This window comes from Pollachius pollachius, assembly GCF_949987615.1.
Source record: "Pollachius pollachius genome assembly, chromosome: 16".
In the NCBI taxonomy this organism is placed as follows: Eukaryota; Metazoa; Chordata; class Actinopteri; order Gadiformes; family Gadidae; genus Pollachius; species Pollachius pollachius.
In genome coordinates, this window is record NC_136949.1 from 14,733,663 (window position 1) to 14,754,991 (window position 21,329).

At 46.6% G+C, this 21,329-nt stretch overlaps 1 protein-coding gene across 1 annotated transcript in view; it reads right to left on the reverse strand.

Moving 5' to 3' along the window:
* The window catches only part of ryr3 (ryanodine receptor 3), a gene marked incomplete at both ends in the record, with an annotated part of 112,984 nt that overhangs the window by 43,979 nt on the left and 47,676 nt on the right, over positions 1 to 21,329 (reverse strand). The window contains 17 exons of the mRNA XM_079753193.1: positions 525 to 657; positions 1,620 to 1,734; positions 2,248 to 2,521; positions 5,656 to 5,790; positions 6,224 to 6,326; positions 9,656 to 9,856; positions 10,870 to 11,500; positions 11,859 to 12,071; positions 12,350 to 12,576; positions 12,984 to 13,070; positions 14,340 to 14,502; positions 15,921 to 16,081; positions 16,218 to 16,266; positions 17,101 to 17,258; positions 17,901 to 18,109; positions 19,989 to 20,163; positions 20,932 to 21,137. Of these exons, the coding sequence (XP_079609319.1) occupies positions 525 to 657; positions 1,620 to 1,734; positions 2,248 to 2,521; positions 5,656 to 5,790; positions 6,224 to 6,326; positions 9,656 to 9,856; positions 10,870 to 11,500; positions 11,859 to 12,071; positions 12,350 to 12,576; positions 12,984 to 13,070; positions 14,340 to 14,502; positions 15,921 to 16,081; positions 16,218 to 16,266; positions 17,101 to 17,258; positions 17,901 to 18,109; positions 19,989 to 20,163; positions 20,932 to 21,137 (3,240 nt within the window). The remainder of the gene's footprint in view (positions 1 to 524; positions 658 to 1,619; positions 1,735 to 2,247; positions 2,522 to 5,655; positions 5,791 to 6,223; positions 6,327 to 9,655; positions 9,857 to 10,869; positions 11,501 to 11,858; positions 12,072 to 12,349; positions 12,577 to 12,983; positions 13,071 to 14,339; positions 14,503 to 15,920; positions 16,082 to 16,217; positions 16,267 to 17,100; positions 17,259 to 17,900; positions 18,110 to 19,988; positions 20,164 to 20,931; positions 21,138 to 21,329) is intronic.

Sequence of the window (21,329 nt, forward strand, 5' to 3'; positions counted from 1 at the left end):
TAATATGTATATCATCACATGTTAATCATGATATACATACCATGATAAACATGTCATGATATGTATATCATCACATTTTTATCTTGATATGTATATCATAACACTTTTATCATGATATGTTTATCATGACATGTTTATCATGATATGTTTATCATGATATACATATCATGACATGTATATCATGACAGTTTATTATATGTATAACAGGATATGTATATCATCACATTTTTATCATGATATGTATATCATAACACTTTTATCATGATATGTTTATCATGACATGTTTATCATGACATGTTTATCATGACATGTTTATCATGATATACATATCATGACATGCATATCATGACAGTTTATTATGATATGTATAACAGGATATGCATATCATATTATGTATATCATGACGGCCACAAACTAGGCCACCATTCTCTGATGATCAGTGGCTCGCTATGATCGCTTTGCCTGCTGTGGTGTTGAATGTATGGTGTTGGTGTTGGTGTGTGACTGGGTTGTTCCGGTATTACCCAGCCCCACGCTGCTGTTCTCCAGCAGGTAGCTCAAGTGGTCGAACATGGCCTTCTGGTTCTGGCGGCTGATGCGGCAGAAGTAGCACAGGAAGCGACAGCAGCTGGCCACCATCTTGGGGAAGGCAATCTCCTGTGGAAGGAACAACAAGGAAATAATATAAATGTAATCATGTCATTTCATGTAAAGACACATTTGTATGGATACAGAAACAACAGTCAATTATTCTTCCTCTCTTTGTACATTTGTTATATTATATTTGTCCTACTTTGTGCCGTAACAATACATTTTTGTTATACATTACTTGCCATTTTGACGATGTCAAAGGCCAAGGTAATCCCGGTAAACAGTGGGAGTGGGAGCGGTTCTTTGCACTCTGCCATATGCTGCCCCGATGATACTGTATATGGCCACTGTAAGTGAGCTGCATGTATCCAGTGACGGTAAATCAGGTCTGCAGTTTACGGCCAGGGTGGGACGACATGATGAGATTCCCAGAGCTGCCACCCACGATGACCTGTCGCCCTGACCGCCTGTCTGTCTGTCTCCCTGTCCACCTGCCCACCTGTCCGCCTGTCCGCCTGCCCACCTGTCTGCCTGACCGCCTGGCTACCTGCCCGTCTGTGTTTGTCTGCCTGCCTCCTCTCTACGGTATGTGTCATTTTGTCCGTTTGTCTATGTGTCAGTCCTATCGACGGGCCGTCATGACATGTCTGTCTGTCTGTCTGCTTCTCTTTCTGCCTGCGAGGGTCCACTGTTCTGTTCTTAGATCCGATTCACAACTGGCACCCGGAGTGGCGCTCAATTACTGCCACGCTCTCGCTCCCAGCGCTCCCCAAATAGGGAGCCAGAGCGTTTCACCTTTCAGCTCCACCTTTAATGCCCTGCTCTATGAGCACCCTCAGTCATTCACACGCTCGGAAAACACAGAATGCTTGGGAATAAGACAACTCATTGTAAAACGCATCACGATCAGTTGTTTTGCAATGGGTCTTTTTCTGAGTGCTATGGGTGGTTTTTGTGTCAGATCTTTGTTAGTGGTGATCAGCCTGGCTGGGGGAGACCTTGACGCAGCAGAGTACAGTGAGTCTGACCTGAGACTTGTCCCCTCCCAGCACGTTGACCATGACCTCCATGACCGTCTCGTGCATGCCCAGCACCCGCATCAGGTTAGGGTGCTGGTAGAACACCTTGTTGTTCATGATGTCACTGGCAACACACACACAAACACCAATTATATTTTGAGCAAGGCAATACCCTTCATTGAGGCCAACACTGGGATCAAAAGTAAAAAAGGTTTTTATTTATTTTTTGGATTTGGATTGATTACTGCCCTGAAGCTTATTTGTGGCTTTTTTGGGAACATACTTAACAACATAATGAGTACCAAATAATATACACAATATGAAATATATAACCATTACTCACACACACACACCTGAATGTGATTAAAACAATCAGTGGGAAAAAGAAAATTGTTTTTCTCCATGGACACACACACACACGGCCAGACACACACACACAAACACACGGCCGGACACACACACACAAACACACGGCCAGACACACACACACACAAACACACGGCCAGACACACACACACACAAACACACGGCCGGACACACACACACACAAACACACGGCCGGACACACACACACACACAAACACACGGCCAGATACACACACACACGCGCACGCGCACGCGCGTCCTGTAGGCTCACCCCAGCCCATCGATCATCAGCCGCTCCTCCTCCTTGCCCATGCGCACCGACAGCAGCGAGCGGATCTGGCCCAGCGAGGCCAGCAGGTTGATGGCGTCCTGCACCGAGGCGGCGCTGATGGTGTAGCTCTTGCGCATGGCGCGCAGCAGCTCCCCGATGCCGTCGTACTGCCGCCGCAGCAGGCTGAACATGACGCGCACCAGCTCGGGGTCCTGGATGTGGCACTCCTGGGCCCAGCTGGTGATGGTCTGGGAGATGAGCTCCTTCAGGTTGGCTGTGGGGGGGGGCACAAGGGGAGAGGGAGGGGGTTAAGTATGCGATGGATGGTGTCAACGGTATGCATTGGGGTCCCAATGACGCTCTCCGGCACCGGTGGAGTGTAGCTGTAACATTGTTCTGGTGCTAGTAAGTCAAGAGTTAAGATGGATGTCAATGTCTCCACCTGGGTTCTTGTGTCACTATGTTACTAACAAGTTATCCTTTTATGATATAACAAACATAATATATGGGGGGATAAGAAAGTCAGCGAACTGGACTATCGCCCTGTCAAATATTACGCCTCACGACTAGAACTCTTCCTGAACCGAGCCAATTATCTTCAACTCGGAAGGGAAAACACAAAAAAAACTCAAAAAAGTCACGGGTCATGTGGCAACGCTCAAAGCTCTGTTGGAGGTGCACATGTGGGTCATGAATAATATGAATGTTAATGTCTAAAGTAATTAAACGGAGCCCATGGCACGAACAAAAGGGAAATCACACCGGAGGCAATACAGGAGTGTCTGTCAGGAGATAAAGACGTAGAAGACAAACGTCTGTTTGTTTGGACTTCCCAGCGACTCTACTGTATCTACCGTCAGCTGAGTCAGGGCTCTGTAGCCAGGATGCTATTTCATCCTTGACACAAATCAATTCACACGCGCACGCACACAAACACATACGCACACAGACAAACACACATAAACACACACACAAACGCACTCTCCATGATTTCCTACGAAAGACTTAGAAGTAGCCATCGCAGGAGGATGTAGAACGCAACAACAGCACTTTTGAATCAAAGTGAGGTATGGCTAACTGGCGCTCTGTAGACGGCAGCACCAGTCCAACCAGGGTGTCTTTTGTGTGATCCCATACATCACGCAGCCATCGTTTCAGACATTCATTCGTGGATTCATAGATAGAGAAATATATACATTAATATGACAAAAATTGAATTCCCAAAGGCATGGTAGTAAGTGAGTTACTCTGGAGGGAAATGGATGGATAAATAAAAAAACCTGATGGCGCTTCTCCAAGCCATTGCTCTTCTGGGCAAACTCCATCATAAGGAGTAGCTGTGAAGCACATGGGGCCTGCATATGCTCCGAGGGAAACAGCAGTCGTTAGGGGGACGATGAGGGATACAGCGGATGAAGGTAGAGGGAAATAACAAAAATGGCAGGAAAGAAAAAAAAAAACGCATTCACAGTTTTAATATGCAGAACCTGCATCAGTAGTCAAAATGCATCGTGGATTCAGGATTAAGACCCACAAACAGGGCTTTTATATTTGTTCCTGGAGATGGAGAACTAATGGGTGTTCTCTGAAAAGTACGATGAATCTTTCTAACTTTTTATAAAGAAAATGCTTTCTGGAATTAGGTTTTCTACTGATGTTAATGATTTGCTTTATTAACTTGGCAATAACCATTAATGAGAAGTATATGACCTTACCATACCATAGCAACAATATAGGCGGATAAAAGGTAATGATAAGTTAACTGTTAGAATGAATGCTTTCCGCTCACTGAGATAACCCTAGTGTTACTGGATCAAATCATCTTAGGACTTGTAGAGCTAGTATTCAATAAGGAAAGGAGGGCACATCTAAGAGTCACTGCGTTAAAAGAGATTACTCAAAGTAAGCCGAGGATAACCTGCAGTAATGGACCGGGGGTAATGGTGTCAAGAGAAGAATAATGAGCTTGGTTCAGTCGACATCCCCACGCAAGACTTGAAAAATGCATCCTAGAGTATATAGTTAGTATATTATTCATGACGAAACTTGAATAATGAAAAACATTAATAAAGGCTAGAATAATACACACTGCAATAACACAGGATCAAATACTGGATTTGCAATTGAATTGTCTTCCGGCTGCTGCTGTATTGCCAATATGCCTGACAACAGAGTGAAAAAATAATTGACAGAACAACATTCAAATTGCAGCAGTGAATGCAGCTAATTTGAATTCGGCCATGATAACCTCATTGGGTAATAAGACGCCTTAGATTGAAGCCCCTGCTAAATTACTGAATGCAAATGTGACAAGTCCATTTTATTCTGTGTGTTCCTGCCTCCTACCATCCCTTGAAGCATAATTTGATCAATTGTGATTGCCATATCATGGTTCTCATGAAATCCGAGAGAGAATTTTTTTGTACTGTTTTTTCGTGGTAATATATTCTTATGTTGACCATTACAAATAAGTCTCAGAAAGTCAGCCATACCATACACATGGTTTGGGACACAGCGTTGGTAACAGTATCAGACATGCCTTCTTGTCGGTAAGAGGTCTAGATTGACATGCAAGCCCGACCAATAACGGACCGTTTGCATGAATGGTACTTTGAGCAAAACAGACCCAGGGTGAAACAAAACTGACGCAATGTGTCAACAAGATATGCTTGACAAAATCAAACAATGGCTTATCTCTATGGAGGAGAAATCTGTTCTGTCTGATAACGCACAGCATTCAAATCCGACCATGACAAAACCCCTATCGCTCAATGTAGAAGCATTTGATTGATTAAAGATTTTAAAGACCTGTGACTGATGCGTTTCAGGGTATAGAACAAATGCCGCACCGTTTATTTAATCAGAATAGAGAAAATGCACTAGAGTAGCGAGGGAGAGAATCGTTTTCACCAGCGTGAGTGCTTTTAATATCATCGGAGTGCTGCCAAACTTCGGACGTTATTTCCTGACATTGTGTAACCTCCTTGACTAACGGCCTAGAACGGGCCTTAATTCAAAGAGAAAATTATTAGATAGAGCCACTGCCCTTACACAAAGGGGTTATCAAACAAAAAATGAGGACATTAATTAAAAGAAAATCATAACACAGCGAATTGAACAAAGAAATCTCTGCCAATCCCCCACCCCCACTGGGCTGTGATGCTGTGGCATCACTCATTCAGCATCCCACCCTCCCAGTTGAATGCCCCACTCTCAGACACGCACACTTTTCCCGACACAATGATTCAACGCTTCGTCGACTGAGTGTCTTTCTATGAAAGATTCAGAACGTCGGTGAATCAAGGCCACCCTTAGCTTCTTCACCCCCTAACCTCCTCCGTGTATGGGCCGCCACCGGGTTGGGTCTGGAGGGGTCGTGGTGCGGGACGTGAACACGGGCGCACTTACTGGGGGGGGGCAGCTCCGTCTCGGTGGGCTCCTCCTCTGTCTTCTGTGGTTGGCCCTTGATCTTGTAGACCATTGCCAGGAGCCGGCCCTTGATGGACATGTCCTTCTCGGCCTCCTCCTCCTCCACGGGGATCCCTGTGAGGGGGGGGGGCAGAGGGGGCACAGGGGGGCTTAAGCGCTGCCCGGGGCGGGGGGGCGCGGTCACTGGACCGGGGGAGCGTGGCAGGAGAACATGCTTTGTGTAATTGCTTTGGTTCCTAATGTTACGTGAGTTGTTATTATGAACGCATGCACAGTATCGTAAGATACTTGGGATTAACCTGTCAAGGAAATATCTTTTCCTTTATTATGCTTTATTAGATTTTTGCAGTGCACCATCTCCATCAATAATTGTAGACAGTAGAGCTTAAATGGGTTAAATGTACTTCACTATTAAGGATTTCCCCAATATGTTGTTGTGTACGTTTTTTTTTGCGAGTTCATTTGTTCGTTGGTAGGTCCGGGCATTGGGTTTAGTCAAGTGGAAACAAGTCTATGTGAGCGCTGCAGTGAACCAGCGAGGCCGTACCACAATGCAGGCGCAGCTCGTTGTGGAACAGATTGAGCTCCTCCTGGATGTCTTCGGGACAGGGGCAGTCCTCCCCCGCACTGAAGTTCAACAGCATGTTGATCTACAGACATGGGTGGGGGGGTGGGGGGCAGAGGGCAGGAGGGGAGGGAGAGGGGGACGGATGGAGGGAGGGAGGGAAAAAAAGACTGAATGTAATTGCTGGTCATGTTGTCTTCCTCTCTCTGCTGTATTAAAGGCCTGGTACATTACTCTTATTTCTCCTAGGGGTCAGGGGACCTTGCTGGCAGCTGGACAAGCAGCCAAAATGTGTCCCCTAGTCAACAATAATGACAACTTTATAATGAATGTCTGTGATTTATGTAGTTGGTTTTTATGGTTTCATATATTTCATAGAAATATATATTCTCTAATACGACACAAGAGCAATGACTCAGTAAGAACTGCCTATTTATTTAACTTCTCCTCTATTTTGCAGAGCTGCATATTTAATTTAGCTTCTGTCTGAGAGCCTGTCTGGATCAGTACAGGCAGTTCACGCAAGTGCTGTATCCTAGACTCAAGAACTACGTAGTACTTCTGGTAGTCTTGTAGTTCTAGCTACTTCTTAGTACTAGCTAGCTTCAAAATAAGACTGCATATGAGACCTTCCTCGCTGGCGCAGCAGAATGCAGCAGAATCCTCTCCAGCAGATACGCTGCTCTATTTCTGGCCCGGGCCTTTTAATAAATCATGGGAAGAACTATGAACCATGTTTGGAATAAAGTGCATTCACACCTGCTGCTGACCTCTATTTGAAACTAAGGTCTAGGACACAGCACTTGGGTGAACTGCCTGTACTGATCCAGACGGCCTGGCTCAGACAGGAAGCTAAATTAAATACGCAACTCTGCAAAATAGGGGGGAAATTTAATAAAAAAATTAGCTCTGGCTATTGAGTCATTGCCTTTGAGTCGTACAATGACGTATTAGAAAATATATTTTATTTATTTTTACGAGGTATATATTAAAGTTTAAAGTTTTTTTATAAAACCATTACAACCAACAACATATATCATATACACAAATTATAGAGTCATTATTATCGTTGCCAAGGGAACACATTTTGGCTGCTTATCCAGCTGTTGGTTGATTTCCAAACAACTCATAGGTCCCCTGCCAATGCTATGAGAAATAATAGTAATGTTCCAGGCCTTCAGTACAGCAGAGGGAACCACGTCTACTGCTGTTTGAGAATTGTCAACAGAAATTCATTATCAAAAGTACTTTCAGCTTTTTCTACTGAATTATGGGCTGTACTGACTCTCCACACATCTTCTGTATGTTCACAGCCTCTTTTGTTTTTCCTATAAAAATACGATTCAATCTGTTACGCATTGTTTGTCACTTACAATTTACATAAGTCAATGAATTGGTGCAAACCAGGCGATTTCTACTTATATCCTATCCTGATATATATTAATACCTAAACCTTAAAGTATATTTAAAAGCTGGAAGAGAATTTAGTGGTGTGGTGTGTGTTCACAGTGCGAGCCTGTTTACAGGGCCAACACACTATCCCCTGGGAGAAGCCATTTTTTTTTTATTTTTAAATGGCAGGTCATGTTTCATTGACCAGTAAAAGTGGTTTACTTTAGCCCCTCAGCTCTCTGGTGCCCGTTGAGAAATCATTTTGCAGTCAAACAAGGATGGAACATAGCCGTAAACTATGACCAGGTCGAGTTCAGTATTCTCCAAGATATAAAATAGATTCATTTGATGGACAACAGACAATTGTACTTTACTTCTGATTATGTTGTTAACGCCTCAGACATGGCAAATCTGTTGCTTTATTTTAAGTATGGGCTGTTCATACAGCTCGAAAACCTTAAAAACAGTCACAGGAATGAGTCTTATTCCGAATACAAAAGTTTGTTAGAGGTCAGAAAACTCCCAGATGCAACCAAACCTTTTTTTCTTTCACGCATTTATAGAACCTTGTAAAATCATAGCCCTCCATCTGATATATATGCAGCAGGGGTGTTTGGCAAATAGGATTAGCCTAAGAGAACCACAGGTTCACTAAGATTACTAATGAAACCATCTGGCACTATGACTGTGAAGACGAGGATTACGAAGTCTGCGGTGGCTGCTGAAGACGATGCGGATTGGACGGCTGATCAAAAGAAATGCAACAGATGCATTCTTTGCTGTAATAAAAGCGACTCTTTTACAGTCTCTGTTGACCACTGTTACTGATTATGGATGTATTATGAGAACGAGGACAGGATGAATCTCAGCGAGCGTATCTCAAAATACTCCGTGTTGGACCGATGTGTGATAGAGACTTTCTTTAGGATGCGTGATATTGCAACTTACGACATAAGACAAATATGGAGGTTTTGAGGTCCTGTTGACCATCATTCTAAAGGACAATACCATGGGTTATATATAGGACAATGTCTGGGTTATAAAACCACTAAGTGAAGAGCATCTCTCTGGGCTTCACTTAGACATCCACAACCGATATAATTTGTCAAAGTGACTTGTGCCAATTCTGCCTAAGAGCATTGAGCCTGTTTAAAAGGTTCACAGAAGCAGTAGCACTTTTGTCTTTGAGATACAAAATATAGTAAAGTACTTGAATGGCAATTAACTTTTTTTATTGCCAACTCCGTACTGACGCAGTATGCATTGATTCCAGAAGACCAAAGTTCTGTATTGCATTGTTTAAGAGTATGCTCACGTTAAATACTAATTTGGCAGAATCGATACAACAAACTATCTTAGACTAATATATTGATAACGAATGTTACATGGATTGGCCAGATATCAGTATTGTCCTTTAAAAGGTGGGATATTGTCCTTGAAAGATAGGGTAGGCAATTTATTTGACATCCTGACTACAATCAAGTCAAATGCTGTAAGAAACAATACAAAACATCCCGGTATGTGTTGCTGTCGCTGGCCTGCAATAAGCCAATCCAAGCATTTGGCCTGAATGAAATGATTGAACGACCTTCCTGTCTGTCTACCTTTCTACCCAGAGCTCTGCCTACACTCTACCCTCCTCATTGAGCGTGACCGGAGTCTTCCACAACGCTGGGCAGACTTATTGCCAGAGCTAGTGAGCCAGTCATGCGTTTTGGGGGAAGGCTTTGCAGGGAGTCCTGAATGGAGGGGGGGGAATTCTTTCACTTTCTTTTCTTTCGAATTCTACCCCTGGCTGGTTTTTCTACAATGGCCTGACCTAGCTTTAAGTCAAGGTTATGGATCTGAATATCATGAAGACATGAAGAAAAAAAAAAGGCTTGACTTATAATGGATTTAGTTTTGAATTCTAATGCTACGGTGTACCTGGGACAAGCCTACATCCTCAGGTTACTGCTGAATCAATGTACGGTGTATATAACAGTGGTCATGCTGGTTGTTTATCTTTTGCTGCCAGGTCACCTGTTCGTGCGGGGGCGAGCGGAACTCCCTGGTCTTCTTGGCGGTGATGGCGGCGGACATGTTGAACGCCAGCATCAGCTCGTTGTAGCGGAACTTCTGGTTGTACTGCAGCTTGGAGACGAAGCTGTCGGAGAAGGAGACGATGGCCTCGATGCGGTGCTTCAGCTCGCAGTCGCAGAAGTAGTGCAGCAGCTCACACATCTGGGGAGAGGAGGGGGGATTCTCTACTGTGAGAGGTCACTGATGAACGATTAACTAACATCAGTTCATGCAGTAATAAGCACTATAACATAGCATTAGCATAGGGGTTAGGGTGACGGTTAGTGTTAACCCTGTTTAGATTCAATTAAATGTTAAGATGAAAACCATTAGGTAATGATTACTAGACCATAATTTAACTTTGAATTATCTGTGACTACCAACCATGCAACCATTAAGTCAATGAATGGATGATTAATGCACATACGGTAAAGTTAGACCAGAAAAGTGTGAGCGAGGTGATTGAGTCAGTACGCTCCTTGCTCAACTTAACGACCCTCACGGGGCCCCTGAGAGCCCACTTCAGAACCACCTCATCTGAATGAGTTGAAGGAGTTTGAAACACTTCCGCAGCATCAGCAGCTTGCCACAGATTTACGTGTCCAAAAGAGTGTGCTTGTGTCCTGGAGGTAGTGTGCGTGTGCACGAATATGTCCTTTACAAAACGTTCAATGTGGATGTATTTTGGTATTTTAGCACAGAGCAGTTTATTAATCCCAGGAGGCCACTTAACAGGAACCCATGCGGTGAGAGCTGGGAGGAGAACACGAACAGACGTGATACCTGGAATAACCGATTATAATGCTGCGTCAGGGCCTTCACTTATGGACAAAGTTTACATTTAGTTGATAGCAAAGACTAAAGTGTGTGTCTCTCTATGTGTGTGTTTGTCTGTGCATGTGTTTGTCTCTGTGTGTATGTATGTGTGTGTGTGTGTGTGTGTGTGTGTGTGTGTGTGTGTGTGTGTGTGTGTGTGTGTGTGTGTGTGTGTGTGTGTGTGTGTGTGTGTGTGTGTGTCTCTGTGCATGTGTGTGTGTCTCTGTGCATGTGTGTGTGTGTGTGTCTCTGTGCGTGCGCGAGAGTGTGTGTCTCTTTGTGTGTATGTGTGTCTCCATGTGTGTGAGTGTGTGTCTCTATGGATGCGTGTGTGTGTTCCTGCCACTGCCGCCCCTCACCTGCCGCTTCACGGGCTCGGGCAGTGTCTTCCCCAGCAGGCCCTTCATCAGCGTCCTCCCCTCCTTGCCCTCCTCCTCGCCCGCCTCCACCGCCTTCTCCTCGTTGCTGCTGGCCTCCTCCTTCTCCGCGCCGCCGCCGCCGCCGGCCCCCCCGGGGGCCTCGCCCCCCTCCCCGGCCCCCGCCTCCGGCTGTTCCCCGAACACGTTGGGGTCCACCAGCAGCAGGATGACGCGCACCTCGTCGCTGGTCAGGGCGCCCATGACCAGCAGGGTGCCGATCAGCTTGAGGATGGGCACGAACTGGTACTCCACGCTGCCGCCCACCGGGTCGCGGATGTGCGTGCCGCCGCCCTGCACGGCCTCCGTCAGCATGCTGATGGCCTTCTCCTTCAGCGTGCCCAGCGGGATCTGGGGGCTGCGCAGCAGCTGCTGCCGGGGCTTGGTGCTGATGATGCCCACGGGGTCGAAGTGCACCCGGGGCTTGAGGCAGGTGCTGAGGCCCACGCCGGGCAGGGAGTGGCGCTTGGACTCGTCGGGGAACAGCTTGATGGAGCGCGTCTCGTCCGTCACCGGGATGATGAACTCGTTGTTCATCATCAGCCGCGCCTCCTTGGCCGTCTCCAGGTGGGTGCTGTCGGGGGTGGGGTGGGCCACAAGTGGTGGTTGATTGCAACACAGTTTGAAATGACTTTTACCTTTTTTAATGACATTAACGAGATTGACAGAACTAATGAAAGTCAGGTTTTTTGAAACTAATGTTTTAATGCGATCAGTAACCATTCCTTTAATCAATACATTTAAATATAGTAGCACAATACAATGCATTGGCTTGTGGATTCTAATATTTAAGCAAAAGGGAACAATGACACATGAATGTAGGCAGACAACGAACACTAATGACGGAGGAAGCAATTTTGATGGTTTGATAATAAAAAATATAAAATGATGACGCATTACGCTCTACCGAGGACACGAAGGCGGGGCTTCACCTAATGAGGAAGTTGTAGAAGCCCTCCCTCAGCATGCCGGAGAGGTATTGGTTGTCGATGGTGTAGAGGATCTGCGATTGGTCCAGGTGGCTGCAGAGGGCGTGGGCCACGCGGGTGTTGCCCAGGGCGCAGAGGGCACAGTACAGCTTCAGCGTGTGGTAGTGGAACTTCCTCAGTTCCTCGTTCTCCGACAGCTCCAAGATGTCCATGCACCTGGAGGGCCGAGGAGAAAGGTGGAGAACGGAGGTGACGGGAGAGACAGGAAATAAACAAGGTTTTAAATGATGTCAACCAAAACCCCCAATTTACCATTCATACACAAAAGGCCATTTGGTTGGTCATTATCCTTTCATCCCATCAAAGTCGTGACTCGCGAACAACAAACTGGCTCTGTTTATGTCAGCCTCGGGGCTGTCCTCGCCATTGCGGACGCAGGACACAGGAACGTCTGGATGAACAACAGACCCAACCCTGCCCCGACCGGCCCTGACCTGTTCTCCTCGGGGATGTGCACGGCCATCATCTGCAGGGGCTCCAGGCACTGCACCACCCAGCCGTGGCGCTCGCTGACGCGCGCCGTCTCCACCGTCAGGAAGATGTTGGGCATGCGGCTCCACAGCACCGCCACGATGGACTGCACGTCCAGCCGCAGCGGGCACTGGGGCACCGGGTTGCGCAGCTCGCTCTTGAACATGGCCGACGACAAGGGCATGGCGTCCTGCGGGGGTGGGGGGGGAGAGTGGGGCCGAGCAGGAAGATGAAAGGCACGAAAGAAAGCGCTGAGAATGTGACGCATACGTAGGTGTATATACTATGTGAAAACAGATTATATGAACAGTGTGTTTACATTATTGTTTTGACTTATTAGTGTGAACTGGTGTGCAAACAGTGCCTCTTTGCCTTTAGGAATCGTTTGTGCTACTTTTGGTAAGTAGCATGAACGCAAATGTTAACAACAAATCTTTCTTGCCTGCTAAACTGACTGCACAAGATGAAATCTGACAAAATAGTGAGGCGGATGCATAGGCAATGATGCGCGTGCACAGATGAAGGTCAGAGGGTGAGTGTGATGGGAAGGAGAGGTGATGGAGGGGGGATGGGGGGAGAGGCGGTGGGAGGGCACACCTTAATCTTGTCAAACTCAAACTGGAACAGGTTGGCGCTGGTGGGTCGCACGAAGACCGCCGGGAACAGCTTGGTGTTGGGCTCCACCTGCGTGCGAAAACGGCAGACGAGTCAGACAGGATCCCCCCTGCTCCCCCCCGCCCAAACCACAGTGCCCCACGCACAGCCCTGCTCCCCCTCAACACGCAGAGCGCGGCGGGGGGACTCTTTGTTAAAGGGTAATCACACTTAAAATGTAAAATGTCAGTCGAGGCGAATATCCCTGAGATGCTTTAGAATTCAATGGTGTTTCAAACGCCAGACCGATGCCCATCACTGGGTTTAACATAAGCCTCTGAGAGCTCCCAGAGATGGTGAGATCGAGAGAGAGAGACACTAAGAGACACACAGTGGGTTCCCTCACAGGGGTTCCGCTCGGATGAAATGCCACATGAATGCAAAGGCAGGCGGATCGATACAGGGGAATGCAATGCAGAGAGAGAGTGAGAGGAGAGAGAAAGGCATCGGGGGCCCGTCAAACCACAGAAAGTATGGATGGGATCGCTTTCAGCCAGCACACAAACAGAATCTGAAATAACACCACAGGAGGTGGGGGCGGATAATCTTATTGTAAACCATCATTCCCATATTTTCACGAACAGAGGAAGAGAGGAAAAAAAAGGTCCATCTTACAGCATAGCTAGAGTGATATGAGTTGTAACCATGGCAACACTGTCAAAATCCACTACCACAATGTCTATGGATGAATAATATTATATTTATTGATATTTTGTCTTCGTTACTTGTCCATTCGCTGCCCTTTTATCAAGCAGGTGGAGGCATTCCAATTTTTAAATCAGCCGAACACTTGGCCTCAAATCAAGAGCAAACAACTTAAGCTATATCCTGCTTTAGGAAAAGCCCCCACATACAATAAAACATTAATACAGGTCTTGTCTTGTCAGTGGTTTTTTTTATGTTGTTGTTGTTGTGGTTAACGGTCATGTCTATCTGTCTATTCACTGAGAACAATTTCCCCAAGGGAACAATGAATTATCTTTCTATCTATAGGATATTCTCAATCAAACTCCTTCCCATGCATTCTCTGGACGCAAGACGAAAATATGAAATAGTAATAAGATGCAATGTGAGGTGTATGAGTGTGAGAGTGAGTGAGTGAGTGAGAGTGAGAATCTGAGCGTGAGCCTGTGTGTGTGTGTGTGTGTGTGTGTGTGTGTGTGTGTGTGTGTGTGTGTGTGTGTGTGTGTGTGTGTGTGTGTGTGTGTGTGTGTGTGTGTGTGTGTGCCTGCGTGCGCGCGCGCGTGTGTGTGTACGTGCGTGCCTGCATTCATGCGTGCGTGTGTGTGAGCAGGTCACCTGGAAGACGGTGGGCAGCTCCTTGCCGTTGGCCGTGAAGGAGACGAAGCCGCTGGCCAGGTCGATGAGGCAGCCCACTTCCAGGTCGCTGCTGGCCCGGCCCGACGCCGTGGAGCCTGCCGCGTCTGCCCCCCACACCATGTAGCAGTTGCTCCTCTGGATGCTGACCGGGGGGAATGTATGGGGGGATGGAATGGGAACCAATCAATGGTTGACAGGCAAGATAATAATAGTAATACATCAAATTTGGATCACCCGAACCAATCAGGGCAGAGCTGCACTGATTGCCTTTAGCTGGGCGTGGTCTTAAGTCTAAATGACCATATATGGTCAACTCGGAGGCCCAGTCAACCCAAAGCCGATATTCTCACAGCGAATTTCACTCACTCCTAGCTGACTGACGGCATTGCTGTTTCTTACCTTAACACTCAAATAGAATCCCTTAAATCTTCCCTACAGCACCTTTCAAATGGTATGTCATGAAAATATAAAAACAAAACAATCCAGGTCTCTGATGAAATCTCCAATAGTTAGTACATAGCAACCAACCACTTCAAATAAATGTCAGCAGATGATATATATAAACCACAAATGACAGCGGCTTGTAAAAGGCCACATGCGACAGTAGGTGACGGTGCTATTACTAGATTCTTGTCTCTCCTCCGGCAGAGTTAAAGAAATGTATTCACACAGCGTCCTATCTTTGATGTGTGGACACATTGATTCGCCCCTACCCCATGTACTGTGGTTATTCTCTCATTAACATTCAATCTCTCCCCCCCCCCCGGTAAGTGGTGTTTTAAGTAGATTAGAATCTGGTTTAATTTCTAAATGGACTGCGTATCGCCGTGAATCCGAGCTACTGGTGTGTCCTCTTAATATCTAGGAAACCAAGAGCGCTTGTCTACCTCCTGTTTTATTATTTGCAATATCTTTGTTACGATATTATAGATGAACGAATGTTTTATGTCTCATGAATCTGCAAGCTCATGTTTTATTTGCCGATGGCAGATGGTCTGGCCCCCCCTCCGTTCAGCAGATCTCCAGGCGACCTGGCCTGGGTCGGGCAAATCACTACCTTTCATCTAATACGGGGCGGGTTTTGGATGACTTGATTACCAAGGTGGCTGTTGCTGATGTGCAACGGTCTGTTGAGTCTGCTATTGCGACAGTATTAAAAAAACTGGACCGTATTGTTTGTTTGAAGAAGATCAAACAACTGCACTCAAAGCTTTTGAATGCAGCTTTTTATGTTGAAGATGTGTATTCCATACTTCCGGCAGGATTTAGTAGCTAAAGTTAAACTTCCCAACGCAGTGCTCAGTGATAGCCATTAGGTTTAACTGCTCGTATTATTTCTAGGCTCCAGAGGCCTTTTGGTCTTTGCCCGTTGATAATGCTCCTTGGTAATCAATAATGAATCGAGAGGTTCCAGACAAATACGTATTTGCGGACTGGTCTGGCCATGTCAGGATAATTGCCTTGTACAGCGGTATACAATATATATGACTCTGCTAACTATGTGTGAAACGCACGTGACTTCGTCTACTGCCAGGCCAGAGGGAGGGCGAGGAGTCTTACCTCTCGTGGACGCGGCCCCGCTCGTCGCCCAGGGTTACGGTGACCGTGCGCGTCTTGCTCAGGCTGAAGTTCTTGCTGTGGTAATGGTAGTCGGGGGTCACCCAGCCCACCCAGATGGACGCGGGGTCCTGCCCCCCGAACACCCTGACCGTGTGGTGGTACTGCGGCCACGGGAGGAAGGGCGTTAATCAGAGGTAAACGCCAAAGCTAATGCTGATGCTAACACTAATGCTAATGCTAATATTGATACTGATGATGGATGGGTGTGATCACTTGGGACCGCAGGAAGTGGCTCACCGTGGTGATGCTCCCGTAGTCCACGTTGCCGTCTTCCTTGGGAGGCTGGCTGTAAAGTAAAAAAACAATAAACGGTCCAGAATGAAGGGTATCCAAGGCGATATTTAGTCTGGCTTATTCCCCAATAAGGTCGAGACCCCGAAGAGCAAAGAGGATAATATCGAGACATGCCGTCCGAGACATTTCCACACTAAAACCTGCTATCCCCTCGGACTCTTGACCTAGAGTCTGTATTTTCTAGTTCCTGCTCATGTCCCTGTTGCCAACGTCTGCTGTGTACAAAGAAACGCTGGACCAGACTCGCTAACCGTAAGCCCAGAGAGCAGCAAGTAACTCCCAAGCCTCAATCTAAACAGAAGAATAAGCTTTGAAAGTAGCTCTGTTCAGTCACCCCCCTCATATACCTGTGACTAAAGTGAAACACCAGAAATCACATTCAGTCGCAACATTATAGATTCACCAAAAGTTAAATCCGAGTGCAGCAGGACCCGATTAATAAGCTCATGTGCAATGCCCAACATAATTAACTCAACTGGCCTACACCAACGTAAATCATGCAATTGCTTTTCCAAAGGACTTCATTTTTAGCCTTTATATGCTGTCCATGGGGCCCAATGTTAGTGTTTGGATACGCTCTAATCATACAGCTTCATCAAAGCAATTATCTCTGCGTTCTAAACTCCTTTCACTGGGCAGTCCCAGGGAAAATCCCCCATGAATAACATTCTATCCCCGCAATACCCCGTGAATAACAAGCCTAAAGAGGAGAGCATGTTCGCTCTCCTCTTTAGGCCTGTTAGTCATGGGATGGAAGGCATGGCTTTCCCCCTGGTCAGTGGTCCCTGGGGGTTGTCCGGGCGGGGCTCCTGATGGTCGGGCTCACCTGAGCTTGGAGGACTCGTCGGAGGGGGCGGCCTGGAACTCCACGGGCATGCTGAGCCGGCAGAACACCATGTCGTTGTTGCTGTTCTGGGTGCCCAGCGTCTTGTGGGTCACCTTCAGGCACGGGGGGTTGTCCACCGTGCCGTCGATCCTCGTGACCTGGGCAGGCACATGGGCACATGGACACACGCGCACACGCACACACGCACACACACGCGCGCACACACACAATCGAACAAACACAAGCAAACATAAGCAGAGACAGATGGTTGAACGGAAACAACAAGGAAGTTTTCAGTGTACAGATAATTGGTTAATCACCATTAGATGCTGATTGGATAATCAGCCTTAAGTACTGTATCGTTCATTCAGTACTTAGTGTTGCACATACAGCGCTTCAAACTATATGGTCAAACAATAGAATATGCAATCCTGTTTAAACATATCAAATATGATAGCATCACGCTAAAATACTGTAATAATTTCCTATTCATTCCAGCAGAGATAAACTTAATAATACACAAAAAGGGAAGCTATTAAATATAAGGCTTGTCAAGGCCAGCCTAAGGAACCGGCTGTACCGTGTCAAAGTGTCCACTACCAACTCAGCTTCCGAGGACTTAAATGCACACCAAAGCACCTAGAACATGCCGCGCAGATAAATAAATAAGGGAGCCAAGTTAAGTCTGGATGTACTATCTTACAAATGGACTCTCAAACATATCATAGGATGTTAAAATCTTGTTTCGGTCCCCTAAACCCCAGGCTGGATGTGGTTTGCTTGTGTGGCCCCTAGCTCACCTCGATGTGCGTGTGATCCTTGGGCACGTTGACGAAGGTTGGCAGGCGCTTGCTGAACCACATGGTGACGTTGCGGTTCATGTTGACGGCGAAGGGTTCAAATCCCTCCTGGAGGCCACACATGGTGTAGTACTTGAAGGTGCTGGCATCCTTGCCCAGGTTCATGCGGCCGATCTGGGACATGCCCAGACTGCACACGGGGATGAAGCCTGCCGTCCAGACAAGAAGAGAAGGGGAGGGGGGGAGGAAAGAAGGGGAGGAGGGGAGAGGGGAGAAGGGGAGAGGGGGAGAGGGGAGAAGGGGAGGAGGAGAGGTGGGGAGGAGGAGTGGAGGGGAGAGGGGGAGGAGAGGAGGGGAGGAGGGGAGAAGGAGAGGAGAGGGAAAGGGGAGAAGGGGAGGCCAGGCGGTGAATGGGAATCAGAAATCGCAGGTGTAGTGCAGTAAGTTGAAACTAGACACAGAAAAATAAATCCTAGTAAAAACATCACAAATGATGTAACCTTTACTTTACTTCAAAGTTCATTGAAGACACTTCTTTCCTCCTCCAAGTGAAAGATGTTACGTTAATTACTAGTGGTGCAACGGTTCACGTGTTACCCGTGATCCGTACGGATCAACCCTCACGGTTAGGGACGCAAGTGATCCGCGGATCGACTTATAAAAAAGAAGTTGTGCGTTCACGTGATCAGCGCATGTTTAAAGGACAATTCCGGTATCAACAACATCAAGTATCGTAGCGAAATACAGTTTCTGTTGTGTTTTATTTGGCGTTCCGTAAATCCCATTGAAACGGAAACCGGAACCGGAACCGGACATGTTTATGTTTGGTTATATTCTTTTCGCTCGGTTCTCCGTATCAACAGTAGGGCTAGAACCGGGTGAAGACTACAACCAACCCCCCTTACAATGAGCAATGAGTCTTCCAACCGAAATCAATGGATTTAAAAAATGCCAAATAAAACACGACAGAAACTGTATTTCGCTACCATACTTGATGAAAAAAAAGAAGACGAGGATGTCTGCATTGCCTTGGGAGAGTGTAGACTCTTAACTCTCCCCAGGCAATGCAGACATCCTGAATTTAAAGTTGTAAATCCAGGGTTAGGGATTATTTACTATCCATGTTAAAAAGAAGGAATAATGCCTCAGATTGCAATTTTTTAAAAATATTGACTATGCTTAAAGGAAGCAGGATTATAACCTAATTTTTCACTTTATTTTGTTTTTACACATTTGAAGATTTTATTCAAAGTCACATTTGTCTTGATATCTTTTTTGTTGTTGTTGATCCAAAAATAATCGGACCCGTTACTCAAAAACCATGACACGATCCGAACCGTGAGTTTTGTGATCCGTTGTACCCCTATAAATTACCATTAGATTCCTAAAGTAACCGTTTCTTCTCTAGACGTGTTCAAGTCTCCCAATAATTGGTTGCAAATAACTTCATCTCTCTCAGGTTTTAATACACTTAATCCCTTGAAAGAATATGTTCAGACTATTCAAATAGTGTGCCCCGCTGCCAGAACCACATTGACATGTTAACTACTCAGTGACTTTGAGTTGAAAATGCCTCGGCTCTGAATGTAGTTCCCCTCTGAAACACAATCTGAAACCACTACTGACACTTTTCTTTTCCGAAAGGGCATTACTGTCTTTGCAATGGAGAGCACCGAAGACCTGAAAAGGTCACGGCTAAATCCGCATATCTCAATTGTGAAAAGTGAGGCTCAAAATAAGTGGAAAAGGGAAGATCATTAAAACAAAAAAGTATTGCTAAAGTAACATTTAATTCCCTGACCATATATCCACTTAGCACCAGCTACTATCCCACACAGTACCAATTACCTAAATGTGCTGTTTCCAGCAAGCATACATCTTTCTGGAAAGTAATTTCCCCAAATAACGTATTATTCCCACAATGAACAACCCATAGAACACACCACACGCCACTAATGAACTCTTCACAAAAAAAACAACATGGACCCAAGCGTCCCTGGTGACGTGCAGGGCTACAGTCAGGGAGGGGTCCGACGGGGGTCCGACAAACACAGTCAGAGTCCAGAGCTCCAAGGGGGGGCCTCTCACCGTCCTCCGTCTCAAAGTCGCAGAAGCAGAGCTCGGAGCCCTTGCCGGTGATGAGCAGCTCTCCGTTGAGGGTGAAGATCATGGACTTGTCCTCCATGTTGATCATGCAGCCCACCACATCGCCCTTGCTCCATGCGCGGCCGAAGTAGCGGCTGCCCACGTGCATGCGCCGGCCCTGGAGGAGCAGAGAGACTCACTTCAGGGGACGGACGCACACTGACTCGCGGCGATGCCAGGGACCAATCAGTAGATAATTAACAATGCAGTGTTGCATGTCTCCCACATGGGATGCTACCAGTATGGGCCTCTTTCTACTGCAACAACTAAAACAGCAGTTTTCAGCAGTCAACTGTTGTGCATTGATATCATGGAGAGAAAGGCTGATCACACAACGTCTCAAAAGGGTGATTGTGAGCCAGCCATTCACTCTTTGTGCCTTGGCACAATTAAATGTTCAAAAATATAACAATAAAACAATACAGTACAGAACACTGAATCCTGCCAGATGAATACTAAACATACACATTTTGTTCACACTTTATGTCAATCCGAAATGGACATAAAGCTTGATTTAACGCTTATTTTACTGAGTAACAATCATGTTATTTCACTCTGGTTTCAATTAAGAGGGGGGGGGGGACAGAGAGAGAGACAGAGACAGAATGTGAAAGTGTGGGTGAGATATTGTGTAACAGTGAGAGATTGTGAGTGAGTGAGTGAGTGAGTGGGTGAGATTGTGAAAGAATGAGATTGTGAGAGTGAGTGAGTGAGTGAGTGAGGAGTAAGGCGTGAGTGAGTGAGTGAGTGAGTGAGTGAGGGAGTGAGAGAGTGAGTGAGAGAGAGAGAAAGAGAGTGAGAGACAGACAGACAGACAGACAGACAGACAGACAGACAGACAGACAGAGATTTAATCCTAAAGAGGTAGTGGTCGTTGATGTGCTACCCTGTATCCGTCGAACACGAAGGCCTGGTCGTCCACGCCCAGCTCCATGTCTGGCCGGCAGCCTGGCCGGGCCCAGCCCACGCGCATGTCCCCGCCGCTCAGCGCCTCGAACTCAAAGTACCACTTCCCCGCGGTCACGGCGTACGTCTGCTCCACGCGGAAGAAGCGGATGGTCTCCACGCTCTGGTCGTCGCTCACGTGCAGGGCTGGGGCGGGAGGGGGCGGGGCGTCAGAGGGGGGCAGGATATAAAGCTCCCCGTTTGAAGGGATGTGCATACAGGTGATTTGCATATATGTAAATGTGTTCCCGGTATCAATGTACCCTCCAAAGTGTTAGATATGTTTATTTTCTTCAATTCTTCATTTAATTACCCTCCTGGCCCCCAACAGGAAGACGT